General features: G+C 41.4%; 1 protein-coding gene across 2 annotated transcripts in view; it reads left to right on the top strand.

Annotated features, from left to right (window-relative positions):
* The window catches only part of SLC10A7 (solute carrier family 10 member 7), a 253,126-nt gene extending 237,807 nt beyond the window's left edge, over positions 1–15,319 (top strand). For both annotated transcript variants that reach the window (XM_068542585.1, XM_068542583.1), the window contains 2 exons: positions 10,541–10,686; positions 13,361–15,319. In XM_068542585.1, coding sequence (XP_068398686.1) covers positions 10,541–10,686; positions 13,361–13,390 — 176 coding nt within the window. In that variant the 3' untranslated portion in view covers positions 13,391–15,319. The remainder of the gene's footprint in view (positions 1–10,540; positions 10,687–13,360) is intronic.
* Positions 15,320–16,075: the final 756 nt, after the last annotated feature.

Raw genomic sequence — 16,075 nt, 5'->3', positions numbered from 1 at the left:
GGTCACATGATCTGTGACATCCTGTCTACCTTCCTAAGGGAATCTGCAGGAAGTAGACTTGCCAGCCTTTGGAACATTCCAGAATGGGTTTCAGGGGAAGCCCTAGAATAGCCAGCATTACGAGCAGAATGTAATTCTGGGGGCTGTGCAGACGTACCACCTGCTCCAACAGGCCACACGTTAGTGGCCCTCTCTCTGATGGACAGCAAGCCAAACCATACCCATCAACCTGGAAGTAGGTGGCCTTTCTTTTTACCCACTCTAAAAGAGAGACAAAAATTAGAATAACGCAAATGTTCACTGCATCCATTTTGCCTAACAGCTTTGCAGTGCTGCATTTCCTCACTGCCCTGTGCCATGATTCTGTGGTTGGGTGGAATTTGCTCTTCTCCTAGCTTTGGCATGGTACTCTCCATCTTCTCTCCCTAGTCAATAGGAGCATAAGTTCCATGAAGGCGGGGTTGGAGGAGGGGTATTGGTTTACCCACTTATTCACTGCACCTAGAAGGGTATCTGAAGACTTACTACTTACCAGACATTGTGTATTGTTTCATTTACTGTTTATTAAGAAAAAAAACCCTACAAAGTAGGTACATTTTACAGATGTGAAAACAGAGGTTCAATCACTTGCCTAACCAAAGTAACACAGGTGGTAAGCATGGGATTCCAGCCCAGGGCTCTCTGTGTCTTGTATCAGGCCTCGTAACAGCTACCTGTACTGCCTTGTGTAGGCTACTGGACATAATAAATTATAAATTGCTGCATGAAACGACAGCTATATTACTGAAAATTAGCTTGCTTTAGGAAAATCCTAACTGAAGCCTTTTCTAAACAAATTCCAAAACTGTTGGTGTACCTTATCATGGCACCATTTTGTGTTCTAGAAATGGCATATAATTAACCCTTTGTTTAGTAACTGAGATAAATCAGCGCCAGTAAGTTTGACTTTCTGACTATTTGTCTCTGAAGAGAAAGTGTGTGTGTGTGTGTGTGTGTGTGTGTGTGTGTGTGTGCGTGTGGTGGGGAAGGGGACCCAGACTGGCATTTAGTGATGCCAGGAAAGAGTGGCTATGTTCCTCTAACAGTGGCTGCCTTCTTCAATTACATTATGATTGGGGAGACCATCTATCCCAATGACTCTTAAAGGCAAACATGGGCTTTTGAACTGAGAGATGCACTAAGAAGGAAGAGATAGAATTCAAATAACAATGTGTAAGATGTTTGGAGGGTAAAATTATGGATGTTTCTAACTAAGAACAAACTAAACAAAAGTGGGAAATCTCCATGACGACTAAAGAGCTAAGCAGCTCGATGCCAGATTTGCCAGCAGCTCTCTCCAGAACTCAGTGGAACATCGGAGAAAGAATTTAAATGGAAAACAAGTCATGTGAATTCAGGCGAATGAACCTTTGAAAGACAGTAAATGATCCAGGTGATTGGCGTATACTCTCTCTTAGCGAAGTGGGAAAGTAAGTGACATATTCAAGTTCAAAAACACAAAGGGTGTTTTTCAATATATTTCCTCTCCTACTCCACTATTCAATACTCATTTCAAAGTTTGGTTTCCACGGTCAGTCCGGTTTCTTTCCTTCCTGCCATATTGAATATATTTTTCTCCTATGAAATACAACCCTCTCCCAGAGGGGTGTGCAAAGGATTCTCTTTTTAGTCCAGTGAAGCAAGTAGTATTTGTTCTTGTCCTGTCTTTTTTGATGGGAAACATTGTTTTAACACCTATTCTTAAATAATTAATCATTCATGTATTGAGTACCAGTCCTGTGCTTAAACACTGCAGGAGATTAAAAGGAAAATATAAGGCTTTGCCTATTTTCAGGGGAAAACAAAACCTGCACAAAAGAAAATAATGGCAATAAGCAAATGCTAAATTATGGAGTGCAACGAGGAAGAGAGGCTTCATTCTTCAAAAGAGGAAGAAATCAGTAGGGAGGCCACCTTCACCATGGAGAAAAATGTAAAGCTGAGCCCAAAACAACCCATAGGATTTAGTCACCCAGAGAGAAAGGACAAGATCGAGGCAGGGGCTCAGCTTTTACAAAGACAAGAAAGTGCTAGGCCTGAGCCAGTGACAGCAATTGGCAACTGAGAGTTTGGTTTAATGGAGTTAACATAGGTTAGTGATTAAAAGTAAATAGACTGTGGTCTAATTCTGCCTCTACCACCTACCAGATGTGTGATGTTAGGCAAGTCACATAACTGCTCTACCCCTCAGTTGCCTCGTGTTTCAGTGGGGAAATTGCCACCTACTTCTTAGGGCTGTCTTAAGGATTAAGTGAGATAGTGCAGGAAAAGCACTTGGCAGGCAGGAAGCACTTACAAAATGGCGGTAGTTGCAATCGTTCTTTACTGACGTTGAAGGGGTAGAGGATTTGATGAATGGGCACTGGAAAGTCATTGTAATTCTTGAGCAAGGTATTGGCTTTAATTAATGTGGGTTTTAGGAAGATTAATCTGGCTGTGGTTTGTAGGATTGATGAAGGGAAGAGTCTGAAGACAGGGGGTTATGTCAGGAGGCTGAAAGAGTCATTTGGCTTGATTTTATGAGGAACCGAATTAGGAAGGTGGCAGTGAAAACTGAGGGGGAAGGACAGTGCTCGATAGAGGAAAGAATCTCCAGAACTTGGTGACTTGATCTACAAGTAGAAAGACAAATGGGGTTAGTCAAAGATGATCCCCAAACTCTGACTTGTAGAAACTTGGTAAGCATGCACCAGGCCGGCACTCACCCTCTGGACAAAGGAAAGCCAAGGTGATTGGGGCAAGTGCTACAGAAAGTGGGCCCCAAGAAGGCAGGGGCCTTGTCTGTGTTATTTTCCTTATATCCTCAGCACTGGGAACAGTAAGTCACATACAGCAGAGGCCCAGAAAGTATTTTTTGAATGAATGAGTAGATGGTGAGAGCATCATGCACCTACAAGTAAACTCTGAACCATGATATAAAGTAGATGGTGTTCATACTGTGAGCAATAGAGCAGCCTTCCGTGAGAGGTATATAAAGGTCCATATTTAATCGAGGAAGCAAAATGTCTGTTTCTCAAGGAAAAATTTAAAAACTGTCCATCCAGTAGAAAGTAGTAACTGTTGAAACTTGGAACACTGATACAAAGGGAATTTTCTAATTCAGAGAACATAAAATAAACATTTAAAATAGGGGGGAAAAAACCCCACTTGTTCTGGTACGTATTGTTTTATCCTTTCCATCCTGGGTATAGGATAAAAGAAACCCTTTATTTGCTTGTTAGAAGAAGAAAGCTCTCACTTGAAGTTCTTAGTTGGCAGATGTCAGTTGAAAGCTCTGCTTATGGAATATGCCGCAGTGTCAAAGTCTGTTGGATAATTTTAGACGAATGTGTCATGTGTGACATGGAAATATGGCATGCCATACATTAGTGATTTCCCAAGTGTTTGGAGCAGGTAGTAATGTGCTGGGAAAGTGCTCTTTATCTCTCCACACAGTGTACTTGTAGAGCAGTGGGGAAATGCTTTTGGTGGAAATTACTTTAGTCAGAAAAAGAATCCATTTACAATATGAGCCTTCTAACATCTCTCAGACAATGCATTGTATTAAAGAGGCATTTTTTGATTAATGTTTTATAAACATTTTTCAGCATGACAGCTTAAAGTCCCTGTAAAATTGTAAATGCGCGCATGGTGTTCACTTCCATAAAGTCAAACGCCGTCTCATAAAGTCTAGTCGGATCCTGTCAACCACGGTGACACAGAATCAGTACCTGGGAGCATTAAAATTAATTTGCTTCATTTATATTACTGCAGTGATCACAAGATGAAAAGAGTCCTATATTTAAATTTTCCTTGAAAAAGAAAACTCTTTGGAGTAAGTTTGTTTGGTTTTTTGAAATTATTGCCCTTTTTTTCTCCCGAGTTAATGAATGGAGTGAAAATGTAGTGATAGTCTGCAGAGTAACTTTATGACGGGTTCTGGAAAAGCACAAGTCCCATCCTTCAGTGCTCTTCCTCTAAGCACTAAGATGCTCAGAGATGAAGACAAAACAGTCACTGACCCTAAGAAGCTAACAGCTTAGTGAGGGAAACACACACACACACACACGAAGCAAGCAGCGATAATAAATGCAGCAAACGCTAGGCCGGAACATGCCCCAGTTGGGTAAGCCTAGAGCAGAAAGGAACCTTGGGACATCAAGGACGGCTTCCCAGAGGAGGCGAGTTAGAAACTGCGGGCTAAGGAATCAGGCAGGTCAAGAAGTGGGTGGCGAGCATCCTGGGCAAAAGGAACTCATGTGCAAAGACCGAGAGGTGAGACTTCTAGAGCCTACAGCGTGGGCATGGGCCCGGGTTGGGGAGAGGAGGGGAGGAAGGGGCACCGCACTCTTCATGGCTGGAGCACAGAGAGAGCCCAGGGGAGCGTGGTGAGACGTAGAGAGATTTTGTACTCAGCCTGGTTGCAGACTGGAAAATACCCTGCAGAGGACAAGCCTGAAGGCAGAGAGTCGGGTTTGGGGCGAGGGTGTGGGGCGGGTGAGGGCTGACCGAGCCCTGAAGGAAGGTCACGGGGAGGCGGTGGGAGTGGTCACAGAGGGGCTGGTGAGTTACCTGAGTGAGGGTCGTGGCACATGCCTCGCCCTTTAGTTAACCTGTGAAGTGAGTGCTAATTGAATGAACGTTTGAGTGAATTGTTGAAAGGGTGGGTGAAGAGGATGAAAGGGTGGTGCATTACATGGGCTTCTGGAAAAAGACATAGCGATGCTCTCTGATTTGACTTGAAGGTCAAGTTTTGCCAAATTCGTGGCCAGGTGGCAGAAATCGCAGTGTGGTGAGTTCCACAGTCCCAGGACTCTCTCTACTGCATTCCCAGCTTTCGTCCTGATAGTGCTGGAAACACGGCAAAGATGCCCTAGAACAGAGATCGTAAACTCGCCACTTCCAAACGTCGCCAGGGTGGCCTGGACCACTCGGACGTGGCATCGTACAATAGTTACCTCCCCCTCCACCACCACCCCCACTTCTCCCAACTTCTCTTCCTACTCTGACCCTCGAGAAAATGAAAATGCACAGGGTGGGAGCTGCCAGGGGGGCGGATGGGGAGAAACTGAGGAAAAGCAGGGGAAAGACTGAGATATAAAGAAGAGATTGCAAAGAAACTAATAATTGAAAAGGAAACTGGATAATTGAATGATCGAGAAGTAAGGTAGACTTTCTGACAGAGGGAACAGAAAGGTTCCCAAAACAAATAGCTTGACTTGAATCTCTGGAGTCCCCCTCCCCTCATCCGGGGATTAGCCGGTGGTCAATCCACCCTGAGAGAGTGACAGGCAAAGACGCAGCAAAGGGACCTGGCCCCTCATCTCCGGAAGCTAAGTTTTCTCTCTGATGTGATTTTCAATCATACTTTTAACATTAGTCACTGAGAGTGGAGGTGATAGGAAATCTGATTAACAATTGACAAGAAGGTACTGCAGGCGCACAAAGTGGTGAAGAGAAATCCCTACTTCATTCGACAGCTGTCTACAGCAGCGGCCAGTCATGGGGGAGCCCTCTCTTTTCCAGGCGAAGTGGATGACTGGGATGAGAAGCCAAGTGAGGGACGGCCTGTGTCTCCAGGGTGAGTCAGGCAAACACACCACGCCGTCAACGTAGGGCACTAAAACGGTGTGGGAAGGCGGGGAGGGGACAGTAAGGAAATGAAGGAGTCATAAGTGCAGGAAGTAGCCGGAGCTGCGGGAACAAAGGAAGAAGCTGCGGTTCTCAGAACCTAGAGGTCTGGAGAGGAAACAGGTCAGACCTTCAAGGAGGGGCACGATGGGCTAGCCGCTGGGGCCGAACCCCAGGCCCCTGCTCCTTCTCCAGCCTTCCTCTAGTGTCCAGGGGGCCGCCTGCTGACGAGAAGGAGTGATGTTTGCAGAGTCCCAGCCCGGTCTGTACAGAAGGGTGTGTTCAAAGATGAGACGGAAGAGCTGAAGAACCAGCCCAGGACCAGAAGAGAACTTCATACAAAGTGATAGCAGGGTCCACAGAAGGTAGAAGTTCACTTGTACACTGGAAGTTTCTTGAAGGCAGTGTCAGTCTGGGGTTCCCTTGCCACTGTTGGGGTAGGCCTCGCGGTTACTGAGCTCCTTGCCGCTGTGAAATCACAGGAACACCACCCCGGTGTGGGTAGCAGGGGAGTGTGGGGTCTGCTGCCCCCGGAAGTGCTGCTGGGAGGGTTAGGGGCCCAAGGGGAGTGAGTTCCGACAGGACTTCTGGACTAGAAAGCTCTCTGCATCCCAGGCCCTCTTCTGCTTCATGGAGCTGCCATGCCTGTGGCATCTTGAACTGAAGACCTCGGAGGCCTTGACCCTTACCTGACACAGAGAACTGGAAACCCAGGTGGCCTGGATTGCAGTAAAGACTCCACCACTTGGGAAAGTTTTCTAACCACTAATGAGGCGTTTCAGTCTCCTCATCAGTAACATGGTGCAAACAATAGGTTTCATCAACCACCAAGAGTTGTTGTCTGTTCATATGGGAGAGCCCTTGACAGCACCTGGCATCTAGTAAGCACTCACTGCATACAAACCGTTATTATCATTATTACTGCTACCTTTTCATCACACTACAGTGAATTGATGTCGCTTCCATTAAGATACCTTGTGAACTTGCGTATTGGAACAGCAGCCCTGTGACCATATCTGTGAGCTTGCTTGAGCTTGCTGAAGAACGACCCAGAGCCAGCCTGAACTTAGCCAAGAAAGTGTAACTCAGGTGATTTAGCCCAGCAGCCATCGTCCTCGAATTTGGGGTCAGAAACCCCTGCTCTGATCAGTTTTTAGAAACGAGTACCTCCATATTTCTATCATTTGCTCCCTTTAGCCCCACTATTACTCCACCCCACCCCCCAACTCCTTCACATCATCCTTTTGGGCCAAATAACACTTCCTAAAAACTGGAGTAGTATATGTTCAGGTCTTCTTCATTTCTCATTGTGGTAACTTTCTGGGACTATAATTTTTCTTTTTTTTTTTAGATTTTATTCATTTTATTTTCTTTTTTAATTTATTTATTTTTGGGCTGCGTTGGGTCTTTGTTGTTGTGTGTGGGCTTTAGTTGTGGCGAATGGGAGCTACTCTTCGTTGTGGTGTGTGGGCTTCTTATTGTGGTGGCTTCTCTTGTTGCAGAGCACAGGCTCTAGGCACGTGGGCTTCAGTAGTTGTGGCACGCGGGCTCAGTAGTTGTGGCTCACAGGCTCTAGAGCGCAGGCTCAGTAGTTGTGGCGCATGGGCTTTGTTGTTCTGCAGCGTGTGGGATCTTCCCGGACCAGGGCTCGAACCCGCATCCCCTGCATTGGCAGGCAGATTCTTAACCACTGCGCCACCAGGGAAGCCCTCTGGGACTATAATATTAAATGCTGCTTTTCAACATCTAACGCTGATCTAATTCAAATCCAATAAGTGGATTAAGCATATTACTTTTAAAAAGAAAACTCCTTTGTTCTTTATATTAGTGAGAAGACAGAAACTGTGCAAAAATCTAAATGCGTACGCTTGAAGCTTTGAGAGAGACTTTGTTTGGGAAGAGAACTGTTTGCAGTTTATGGCAATGATATGTGAGGCTATGAAAAAGAAAGCAGCCGTGAAATACATTTTTGCATAAAGGTTTGAAATTTATTAGAAGGTAAAAATAATTGAAAAAGCAGAGCTTTCCTCACCGGGCTATCCTAAAATGTTATTTATGTGCCATCATTGTGTGTATTTAGGAGCCTGGGTCCTTTTCAGTGATTGTTCTCAAAGAAACAAAAAGAAAGCTAAGCTGTTAAAACTATTCAGTTGCAAAACTGATGTACATACACAGCCGTACTGCCAACTGGACCACATTAAAGCAATTGGTGGTAACAGTCAAATCACCAGTGTCTGAATTCGGTTACAGAAGCTTAATAGTTACATATGTTAGGCAGCTGCTTACAAAATATGCACGCCTTGCCCTGGATATAACAGAGCGGTAGACTCAGAAGTAGTATTCATTTACCTGAGTTCCGTTACACCCTTCACTGTGGGGTTTAATCATTCAGCACACATTTTAGAATTCATCTGCCGTATACAATACTGCTTAAAGCGCTTCGAGATTCTTGGCCAAAAGAGAATGTGCAAAAGCCTTTGTTAATGTCTATTTGGCTAAAGTACCCTCCTACTTATAGCCGTATATACCATACTTTATCTTACCATATCCTTTCAGCCCCAAAGTGAACTTGGGGGCTGTGAAATGGTGCCAGGCAGGCTTCCCTAAAGACCAACAGAGTGTTTCACTACTAAGCAAGAAAAGATCCTTTTTTTTTTTTTTCATTGTGGTATAGTTGCTTTACAGTGTTGTGCAGAAAAGATCCATTTTTAACCTCTACCTTACTAGTATGCCTCAGCCTTCTCAAAGAAACTCTACTCCCAAATCTGAAAGAGAAATTAAGGAAACTCTCCCATTTACCATTGCAACAAAAAGAATAAAATACCTAGGAATAAACCTTCCTAGGGAGACAAAAGACCTGTATGCAGAAAACTATAAGACACTGATGAAAGAAATTAAAGATGATACCAACAGATGGAGAGATATACCATGTTCTTGGATTGGAAGAATCAATATTGTGAAAATGACTATACTACTCAAAGCAATCTGCATATTCAGTGCAATCCCTATCAAATTACCAGTGGCATTTTTTATGGAACTAGAACAAAAAAATCTTAAAATTTGTATGGAGACACAAAAGACCCCGAATAGCCAAAGCAGTCTTGAGGGAAAAAAACAGAGCTGGAGGAATCAGACTCCCTGACTTCAGACTATAGTACAAAGCTACAGTAATCAAGAAAATATGGTACTGGCACAAAAACAGAAACATAGATCAATGGAACAAGATAGAAAGCCCAGAGATAAACCCACGCACCTATGGTCAACTAATCTGTGACAAAGGAGGCAAGGATATACAATGGAGAAAAGACAGTCTCTTCAATAAGTGGTGCTGGGAAAACTGGACCTACATATAAAAGAATGAAATTAGAACACTCCCTAACACCATGCACAAAAATAAACTCAAAATGGATTCAAGACCTAAATGTAAGACCAGACACTATAAAACTCTTAGAGGAAAACATGGGGAGAACACTCTTTGACATAAATCACAGCCAGATCTTTTTTGATCCACCTCCTAGAGTAATGGAAATAAAAACAAAAATAAACAAATGGGACCTAATGAAACTTCAAAGCTTTTGCACAGCAAAAAGGAAACCATAAACAAGATGAAAAGACAACCCTCAGAATGGGAGAAAATATTTGCACACGAATCAACAGACAAAGGATTAATCTCCAAAATATATAAACAGCTCATGCAGCTCAATATTCAAAAAACAAACAACCCAATCCAAAAATGGGCAGAAGACCTAAATAGACATTTCTCCAAAGAAGACATACAGATGGCCAAGAAGCCCATGAAAAGCTGCTCAACATCACTAATTATTAGAGAAATGCAAATCAAAACTACAATGAGGTGTCTTGTCACACCATTTAGAATGGGCATCATCAGAAAATCTACAAACAACAAATGCTGTAGAGGGTGTGGAGAAAAGGGAACCCTCTTGCACTGTTGGTGGGAATGTAAATTGATACAGCCACTATGGAGAACAGTATGGAGGTTCCTTAAAAAACTAAAAATAGAATTACCATATGATCCAGCAATCCCACTACTGGGCATATACCCAGAGAAAACCATAATTCAAAAAGACACACGCACCCCAGTGTTCATTGCAGCACTATTTACAATAGCCAGGTCATGGAAGCAACCTAAATGCCCATTGACAGACGAATGGATAAAGAAGTAGTGGTACATATATACAATGGAATATTACTCAGCCATAAAAAGGAATGAAATTGGGTCATTTGTTGAGACGTGGATGGATCTAGAGACTGTCATGCAGAGTGAAGTAAGTCAGAAAGAGAAAAACAAATATCGTATATTAACGCATATATGTGGAACCTAGAAAAATGGTACAGATGAACCAGTTTGCAGGGCAGAAATTGAGACATGGATGTAGAGAACAAATGTATGGACACCAAGGGGGGGGAAAGTGGCGGGGGTGTGTGGGTGGTGGTGTGATGAATTGGGCAATTGGGATTGACATGTATACACTGATGTGTATAAAATTGATGACTAATAAGGACCTGCTATATAAAAAAATAAATAAAATCAAATTCAAGAATTATAAAAAAAAAAAAAAGAAACTCTATTCCCCACTATCTTCTCTCCTCTCCTTGTTGGACAGGCTGCTAACTTGCAGTGAGAGTTACTGGTGCTCTTGAACCGACCACCTTTTCAGTTTTAATCTGTTCTAGGTAGAGCTTAGAGGTTTACACAGTGAAAGGAAGATGGAAAGATTTGGTGAGTCGTTCCAGACCTTCCCTTTTTAGTTCTGTGAATATACACAAGGGAAAGACGGCACAATCCGAAGTCCAGTTTTAATGGCGTATGTCTTTAGTTTGATGACAGACTGAATTTGCCTCTAGGTTTTCTGTCTTCTTTGTTCATCAGGGATTCCAATGCTGAAGATCGTGTTTGCAGGCCATGAGTACCTCTCTTTAATATCCGTCCCCTTGCTGATCTACCACCCGGTGCAGATCCTTCTGGGAAGTGTGTTGGTGCCAACAATAAAGTCTTGGATGGTGTCAAGGCAGAAGGTGAGACTCTAGAAGAATCTTATTTGGATCCAAGTCAGATTGAAATGCTCTTTCTGAATCTTAGCTGTTCATATGCTTTAACTTTTGCACATATAGCCTTGTTCTCAAGTACACATTTTCTTAACTAAATACGATAATAATGACGCATTAATCCAATTCAATTTGAACAAGAGGATTGAGGGCTAATTGTTCTATATTGTTATAACAGCACGACGATACTTAAAAGGTAGTTTTTAAAAGCCCTTTTTAATTTGCTCATATTGAAGGGCATATTGCAGTGGATTAAAGTTTCAGTAAATATACTCAAAATATATGTGCCCCTCTGCTCAGGTGCCCACCATCTTTGCCCACCTGATCATTCGTATGTGTCCTGATTTCACATGCCTTTCTAAATATGATAGCACCTGGATTTATCCAGAGTGTCTACTTTATTTTTAATTTTCCAGACACATAATAACTTCTTTGTACTATGCGTTTGGGAATTAAAAAATAAAATTTCAGTAGCAAAGGAGGCCACAAAAGGATGTCAGTTTCGCCACACTTGGCTCAGAAGTCTTGTTACTTATTTGATATTTGTGGATTGGATTTTCTAAATTATCAGCCAAAATAAAATAAACTGAGTGACTCATACAAAATTTAGATGCAGCACATACCACGGAAGTGCCCATAGAGCTGGCTTCTTCCCAGTGGCTCAGACTTTGCAAGACTTCTTTCGCCCGCTCACAAGGTGGCAAGGAGATAGCCAGTGACAGAGCACTGTGTGTTGTGTCCTTAGTGTCCTGAAAACGGAATAACCCCACTACAGCCTGTTAAGCTCTGTGTTATGCTAAGCATGTGCCAGCCTTCACCAGCTTCGGAGTGTAGGCCCTTGAGCTGTCCTGCCACCTCTGCCACCTTACCCCCGTGTGACCCTGGCCATGTTACTTCACGTCTCTGTACCTCAGTCTCTGCCACACTAAGACTCATGATAACATCTACTCTTTAGAGTTGTGGAGGATTACGTGGCAGGTATTTGACAAAAGCTATCTGATATAATCACTGTTATCGTCACTGATGTTCCTGATTTTCTACAACACTGTTTGTAGCAGGCTCTGCTGTCCCCATTGAACACGTAGGAACTAGGCCCAGAGAGTTGAGCAACTTGCCCAGGGTTATGGGGGTGGGCTTACTCAGTGCTAGAGTTAGGACTTGAACCCTGGTCTATGTGTCCCCCGAAATCTTTCCCCTACACCACAACAATGCTCCAAACAGAAATACAAGATTGCTTTTGTTTAGTTTTTGGTATTGAAGTATAGTTAATTTACAATGTTGTGTTAGTTTCAAGTGTACAGCAAAGTGATTGTTATATATATAAGAATATATATATATATAAGAATAAAAATATATAGGAATATGTATATATTCTTTTTCAGATTCTTTTCCATTATAGGTTATTACAAGGTATTGAGTATAGTTCCCTGTGCTGTACAGTAGGTCCTTGTTGTTTATCCATTTTATATATAGGAGTATGTATATGTTAATCCCAGACTTTCCTAATTTATCTCTCCCCCCACCACCCCCAAGATTGCTTTTAGAGCAGCCGCATAGCACAGGGAGATCAGCTCGGTGCTTTGTGACCACCTAGAGGGGTGGGATAGGGAGGGTGGGAGGGAGGGAGATACAAGAGGGAAGAGATATGGGAACATATGTATATGTATAACTGATTCACTTTGTTATAAAGCAGAAACTAACACAGCATTGTAAAGCAATTGTACTTCAATAAAGATGTGTAAAAAAAAAAAAAAAAAGATTGCTTTTAGAAGGAGAGCCCTAGGTCCCCAGAATCCTGCCTGAGAAGGTAGCCCTCCAGCACCTTCCCTCCTCTTGTTGTTGAACAAAATGTTAGCAAACACCATTCTGTGCTGGGGACCACTCCAGGCTGGGGTCTTCCCACTCAGAATTGGTACAGGAGCAGTTTAGTCATTTTCTTTCTTTTACTATTTATCCCCTTTGCAAACTTCATTTGTATGTATGCTCGTGTTTAACAACGTGTGTGTGCGTGATAGACCAGAATTTATACATATAAATTTTGACAAAGAATGAAGAAAAGTATTTGAAAATCCTAATACTCCATCAATAATATACAGTCATAGTGAACGGCAAATTAATCAGAATGAAGTTTTCTTCTAAATGTTTAAAAGCTCCGGGATTTATCCTGCAGAGTAACAGAAGCATTTGCAAAAGGGAGACTAAACTGGGCGCTGTTCATTTTTCCCTTTGCACAGAAACCCCTCCAAACCAGGGGGCCACTGGCTAATGTAGAATAACTCAGAAGACCTGGAATATTTAGCCATTCCCACCTGGCCACAAAAACAAAGTGTCCATCGTAAGGGTATCCTTGAGTGTCTCTTCTGCTTTACAGACAGTACTGACTGAGACCCACAGGCACCATCTAGAGCACAGCAGATGGGATGAATAGCCATGCCGGGCGCGGGGGAGATGCCAGATTCCGCAGGCCAGTGAGGTGGGCGGGTGAATTTATTTGGATCCAGGGGTTTGGATCATGGGTTATATAATGCTATCTAGGCGGGCCTCTTCTTCCTTCTCGTAGCATAAATTATCTGGTGTTAATTGATGCTCTCACGTTGCTCGTGGATACCGTCCAACTCTGATGTCATGTTTTCCTTTCTCATAGGGAGTGAAGTTGACGAGGCCAACAGTATAAGGAAGGAGGTGGTCTTTCCGCAGCGATGTATATACGTACAGGGTTGTACATACAAACAGTTCTGAAGACGTGTATTTGTGAACGTTGCTTCAATGCATATTTTATTTTTTTACACAAAAAATATGACATAACTGTTTAAGTGCCTTAAAATGGATTTAACGAGAGCGTTATTTCTAAAACCTACTTTGTTGGTTACTGCCAGGGGTGGTTCAGTATTTTGGAGTTGTTCTTTTTTTTTTCTTCCTAACACGGGAAACAGTCATCATAAGTGACAAAAAGCAAACACGTTTTCCTCGTACCACCTTCTGTGCAATACAGCTCTCTACCAGCTACTGTACTGTTTGGAATGAGGTCACACCATCAGGAAAATGCCCTTCTCATGACAGTGAAGATTTCCAAAGTCTTATTCTCGGATACTTTGATTTCCCGTGTGATTCTTTTTTTCTGCAACTGTGACATGCCTCTTCCTTATCAACTCAGCAGGGGTCATAGATTGAATAGATGCTGAAAAGCATAAGTCATCTGCATTTCTTGACATCAGTTTTTAAGACATTCCTTCGAATAGTTTCCATTCAGAAATTCCTCAGTTCCATTACAAGAGATTGTGGTGTTCTATGTCTTAAATTTATTATAAGCTGCTTCAAAGAAAGGGCCTGATGTTTGAGTTATGAGTCAAAGTACGTGCAGTTTTCAGATAAACTACAGGATTTGGGTTTCAGGATTTTTAAAATTATATTTCAAATGTTTTTCATTTTTCTTCCATTATTTCTTTCTTACCTGTTTTCCAGCACACTTGCAAACTCATAACAACCAAATGTGAGACCCAAAAACGTTACAATTAGTTCGAGAGCAGCAACAATTAATGATGGATTATTTCACATTCCACAACGGAGACCAAAATTTGTTTCCTGTTACACAGATGTGCTGAGCACAAATTTCCCCTTTTAGCCAGAAGCAGCCTGTTACATCTTTGAATTAAGCACACTTAAGGCATTTGAGACAAGTTATTAATGAGAATTTCCTTGGCAGATTTGACAAATGTTTGCAACATATTTTTAAAAAAATTAAATCACATTGCTCTTACAAATAAATGAAAATATAAAGGTCATAGAGGCAAACAAATGTACATATACACATTCTGTCTAGCTAGATGGAAAGAAAAATAGACACAGAAGATGCAAAACCATTCATCAACCAAAACATCAAGTAAAATTAGCTCCCAATTGGGCATCAGCTTGCCATGGAGTATCCAATATTTGCTTCTACTATGTCTGGAAGAGCTTTCATGACCCAAATAGAGAATAAAGCAATGTACAGAAATAAGGGAACACTTTTTCTGTTTCCTGCACACCATTCTGTCACATCCTCTCTACATGTCTTTTCATGATTTGACAGATGATATTGGCATCATGAGTCACACCATATCTTCAGCAGCTGTTTTGTTGTTTTATCAACAACAAAAAATCATTCCTTAGAAACTCACCATGTTTATCAGTATCGTAAATTTACATTATTGTTACTACCAGCTCCCATCTTGTGTTACTCCTGACTCATTTCAATGTCACTGAACCTCATAAATTTCATAAGAGTTAGCCTGGGTGTAAGTTTTAAGGCTAGTGCCAGACCCTGCAAAAAGCTATGCTAAACAGGCTGTTTGGCAAGGATTCCTATTGTCAAGAATTTCACTTGTGTCTAAAACTACAGTAATTTTGCTTGATACTTTTGATGCTTACATATGGAGCACAGAAATGTTTTCATGTTTTGTTCCTACGAGCTTCTTTGAATTTCAGAGTGAATGGAATTGTCTGTCTGAGCTATCATAAAAATCTTTTCCCTAGCATTAGAATACTGATTTTTTTCCCCAACTTATCTACCTCTATTATCTAACACCTATAGTAGGTGTGACTATGGGATAAAATTCAACTGAAAATGATATAATATTTTACCTTTTGCTTTAAAAAAAATGTGTTCTGTTTTCAAATAATCTTCTTTACATAGTGAATTTTGGTGGCTTTATTGATATGTGTATACCTATTTCTTTTTTACACAAATGCTGTGCATATTTTTCCATAAAGGACAAAAAATAAAATCAAAATATATTTTTAATTCATGCTTATTGGGGTTTAATTATTCATATCTTAAAATATGTTGTTATATCTATGCTCTATCTCTTTTATGCATTTGTTTTGTCTGAATGTATTTATGAAAGAAATACGTTAGATTATATTTATGTTTGCTTGTTTTTCCACCTGTATTTTTTTTAATGGTTGTTATGAAATTTGATCTTTTAAATGGATACGAATGCTCATCTTTTCATGTGCTCTTTTCTAAGTTTTAAAATTTTGTGGGTTCTTCTTTTTATTCTTCCCTCTTCTGGTTAAAACTAACACACCCCTGGCTAATGTTCAGTGTTTGTTTATGCTAAATACCAAATTTTTTCAAAAGGATTGGTAAAGTAACGAAATGGATTATTTATGATGAATGGAAGATGGACGTAATTCTATGATTAAACAAAGATGTTTCAGAAATCACAAGAGAACCTGCGGCTTATTTTTAACCTGATTTCAGATATACACTCATAATGCCTTCCAAGTATCTGTAGATTTCTTTTAATTCATTCCAGTCCTCTTATACTATTTGTGGTTAGCTGGACATAAGTTTCATAGTCTTCTCAGGTATCCATCT

The sequence above is a fragment of the Eschrichtius robustus genome, chromosome 4 (assembly GCF_028021215.1).
Source record: "Eschrichtius robustus isolate mEscRob2 chromosome 4, mEscRob2.pri, whole genome shotgun sequence".
Classification (NCBI taxonomy): Eukaryota; Metazoa; Chordata; class Mammalia; order Artiodactyla; family Eschrichtiidae; genus Eschrichtius; species Eschrichtius robustus.
The sequence above is the reverse complement of the archived record's forward strand: the minus strand, read 5'-3'. Positions and strand labels throughout refer to the sequence as shown.